The sequence below is a fragment of the Haplochromis burtoni genome, unplaced genomic scaffold (assembly GCF_018398535.1).
Source record: "Haplochromis burtoni strain Fernald_Lab_line unplaced genomic scaffold, NCSU_Asbu1 Contig_68, whole genome shotgun sequence".
Classification (NCBI taxonomy): Eukaryota; Metazoa; Chordata; class Actinopteri; order Cichliformes; family Cichlidae; genus Haplochromis; species Haplochromis burtoni.
In genome coordinates this window covers 2,252,499-2,254,698 of record NW_024582429.1, presented here as the reverse complement: position 1 = coordinate 2,254,698, position 2,200 = coordinate 2,252,499, and the positions used below count along the sequence as shown (strand labels likewise).

The following is a 2,200-nucleotide window of genomic DNA, read 5'->3' as shown; positions in this document are numbered from 1 at the left end:
ATTAAAACATGTGAGAACAGCTGGATCCCAACAGGTTTTTCTGAACAAACACAGGAATCTCAGCAGGGTGATAACGAGTTCTGTGCTGTGCCTGAAATGAGCTGTGGAGCATTCACGTGGAGATGAAGATGGAAATCTAACTATGAATGTGAGAAGACAGAGAATTGCTAAAATAGAGATTTTTGGTTTTTGCCTTTAAGGTAAAACTGCTTTAAATTTTAGCTTTCGGGTCAAACTTAAATACAGGTTTGCTAAAGAAATTCTACACAAAGCCTAATTTGTAAAAGTGATTTTACAACTTAATGTCAGAGCAGACCGACTTCCATTAGTAACACAAGGTTAAATCTGTTTTCCTAGTTTCTTAAGTGTCGCGACAATCCTTTAATTGTAGTAAGGAAACCTCCCAAAATCCAAGCTTAGAACATTTTCCTCTAAGAACTACTGATTCTGTGCAAAATTACATGACACTAAAATAGGTGCTAGAGCTTGAAATGAAACAGTTTATCAAAATATGATGAAAAAATTACACAAAGTTTTATTGCTGCAAGAATGGACGCCATCACCAAAGCTTTCACTTGATGAGCTGTGTCTTTGTCATAATTGCCAAGTTTTACACACAAGACCAGTTTCCACCAATAAAAATTGTTAACTAATTTCCTCAAATGTGATTAAAATGTATGAGTGAAAGGGAGCTTAATTTGAGGACCCCTTTAATTTTAAAACCTCACACCCAAAAAGTTGCTTTAAGGAGTAAAAGTGTTCATTTTACCTCTAACTTAATATTAAATGTTATGTTTTCCCTTTATAAACATATTTCATAAGCCAATATTACAGGGGAGCAACTTCTCTTAACCAAAACTGGCTTAATCATTTCCTAAATTCCTCAAGTGTCAGCACAATTCTTTAAATTTACCAAGGAAACCGCAAACACCTAAACCGAGGAGCATTTCAGGCCCAAACCTCCTTCTGTGCAAAAACACCAAAGTACCAGAGATTTAAACGGGACTGCAGAATGAACGGATTCATAAAAACACGGTGACCTTTCACGCTGAAAGTAACACAAATGACGTTTAAAACGTGAGACGCTGCCAAACCAAAGTCCAACAACAAAAACAGCCATTTGCACATTTTCTCGGTTGTCGACCCTTAAAATTAGATTTTTGAACAAGACTGGGGGCATTTCTTTTTAAATGTCTGCGTGATCTTTAATTCGGCATTGGTCTTACAACGAATAAAACACGTGATCACCCGTAGTTTTCATTTCATTGTCACAGCAATCAGCTGTTATGAAGCGTTAATGGAAACTGTCTGAGGCTCACAGCTTAAAGTGATGAATTGATTACCTGGTGCCGATACGTTTTTCGACTGTAGCTACGAATGAGAAGGTGGCGCAGTTAACCTGCCACAGCCACCAATAATCGACACCTTAAATTGGCTGTTTTTTAAATTAAGTTTGGCCTACAGACCCATCTCCCTGACGAAAGCGGGCAAACTATTGACGGGAAAGCCAAAACAACAGGCAGCAGCTGCAGCATCCTCTCCGTGGCTGCCATGCGGCTTCCTTCGGCTCATTCCCCGAAAACACGCGTGTAAAATTCTGATTAAAGCGCCTCGTGAAGGGCACATCAGTCAAACCCACCGCCTGCAGCTGCTGCTGATCGGCCGCCTTCCCGACCAGCGGCGGCGGGTCGCCCCTCTTCTGCAGCCCCTTCCGCGGGTGCTCCATGTCGGCTTTGTTGAACCCCCCGGTCCGGTCCTCTCTCTTCTCCCGGCTCCTGGCGCCTCCGTCCCCGCCGGTGGAGTCCAGGCTGCTGAAGTTCCACACGATGAGAGTCTGGACCAGCAGGACGGCCAGAGCGGCGACCAGCAGCAGCGCGGACCTGGAGCGCCGGGCCAGCCTGCGGGCGCACGGGTTACCGTTCATCTTCTCCTCCTCCCTCCCTCCGGGTCAGACTCAGACTGAGAGCTCCATCCGCTAAACGCCGACAGCGGGGTGTGAATGCTCCCCTCCGCGGCCAGAGAGCTGCTACTGGCTGGCAGAGAGCAGCAGCAGGAGGAGGAGGGAATTTGGCACAGACTCGAAATGAGGAGAGAGTTTTGGAGGCGGTGAAGAGGACGCAGAGGCCCTCATGCGGCCATTTAACGTCAGTAGTTCAGAGAAAGTCTGAGATTCCCCGAATGCACCAGTGAACGACTCAGG

General features: G+C 45.5%; 1 protein-coding gene across 1 annotated transcript in view; it reads right to left on the bottom strand.

Annotated features, from left to right (window-relative positions):
- The window catches only part of LOC102295563 (xylosyltransferase 1), a 37,213-nt gene extending 35,013 nt beyond the window's left edge, over positions 1 to 2,200 (bottom strand). Inside the window, exon 1 of the mRNA XM_005924122.3 lies at positions 1,640 to 2,200. Coding sequence (XP_005924184.1) covers positions 1,640 to 1,924 — 285 coding nt within the window. The 5' untranslated portion in view covers positions 1,925 to 2,200. The remainder of the gene's footprint in view (positions 1 to 1,639) is intronic.